Here is a 906-nt window from a genome sequence, read left to right as displayed (position 1 = left end):
GCGTGCTCTGCAGGGAGGACCCCCGGGCCCAGGTCATGGAGCAGCTGTCCTACGGCTGCCGAGTGAACATGAAGGACTTGGTGAGCAGCCACCTCTCTCCCGGGTGAGGGACAGGTGGGCACTGGCCAGCCTCGTGCCTTTCAGCCCCTCGCCTGTGCTAACTCTCTGTTGCAGCCCTCCTTGGAGCTCTTGCCACCCTATATCCTGTCCGAGGCCCAGCTCCGCAGCCAGAGGTACTGCCTGTTCTGCTGGGGAAGGGAGCATAGGAGGGGTCCTTCTGGGTGTCCGTTCCTACCATGCAGTTCCCCCAGGGCCACAGCCGAGCAGGAGATCCGGGAGTACCTGCTGGGGGACAGCGAAGACGAGGCCGGGACTGGCGAGAGCTGAGCTCGCGGACCAGCACCTGGGACAAGAGACCCCCCGGGAGCAAGAAGGCAGGCAAGGCTGGGCAGTCGGCATGTGATTGCCCCTTTGTATAAATAAAAACGTTTTAATTAGAAAACTACAGTACGCATGGGGGTGGGGGACAACATGAAGGGCCAGCAGTCCTGCGCCGAGCGGGCCGCAGCTTCCTGTGACAGCAGCATCAGGCTGGGGCCTCGACTCCACCCATGGTGGCTCTATTCCTTGTCGCGCGTCCACTTGATCATGGTCTCGGGTGAGCGGTACAGGAAGATGAGCTTGGCGTAGAGCTCCTCCTCCAGCTCCAGCTCCCGCGTCTCCCGCACCAGGAAGATGTCCTGGCATAGCTTGAGAATGCGGTCCACGCAAGGCAGCTCCTCAAACATGATGGAGTGCGAGATCTCGCTGAAGAAGCCGCGCACGAACTTGCCGATGACCAGCACGATGGACACGTACAGCCCCATGATGCTGGGGGCAGGTGGGTGTGCAAGTGAGCCTCGGGGC

General features: G+C 61.8%; 2 protein-coding genes across 2 annotated transcripts in view; one reads left to right on the top strand and one right to left on the bottom strand.

The window, feature by feature from the left end:
• Positions 1 to 410, top strand: part of CTU2 (cytosolic thiouridylase subunit 2 homolog (S. pombe)) — a 20,616-nt gene extending 20,206 nt beyond the window's left edge. Inside the window, exons 15-17 of the mRNA XM_010843995.1 lie at positions 14 to 80; positions 175 to 233; positions 312 to 410. Coding sequence (XP_010842297.1) covers positions 14 to 80; positions 175 to 233; positions 312 to 387 — 202 coding nt within the window. The 3' untranslated portion in view covers positions 388 to 410. The remainder of the gene's footprint in view (positions 1 to 13; positions 81 to 174; positions 234 to 311) is intronic.
• A 64-nt stretch (positions 411 to 474) lies between these two features.
• Positions 475 to 906, bottom strand: part of PIEZO1 (piezo-type mechanosensitive ion channel component 1) — a 27,559-nt gene continuing 27,127 nt past the window's right edge. The window contains exon 53 of the mRNA XM_010843994.1: positions 475 to 870. Coding sequence (XP_010842296.1) covers positions 621 to 870 — 250 coding nt within the window. The 3' untranslated portion in view covers positions 475 to 620. The remainder of the gene's footprint in view (positions 871 to 906) is intronic.

The sequence above is a fragment of the Bison bison genome, unplaced genomic scaffold (assembly GCF_000754665.1).
Source record: "Bison bison bison isolate TAMUID 2011002044 unplaced genomic scaffold, Bison_UMD1.0 scf7180017864192, whole genome shotgun sequence".
Classification (NCBI taxonomy): Eukaryota; Metazoa; Chordata; class Mammalia; order Artiodactyla; family Bovidae; genus Bison; species Bison bison.
This window is presented reverse-complemented; position numbering and strand designations above follow the sequence as displayed.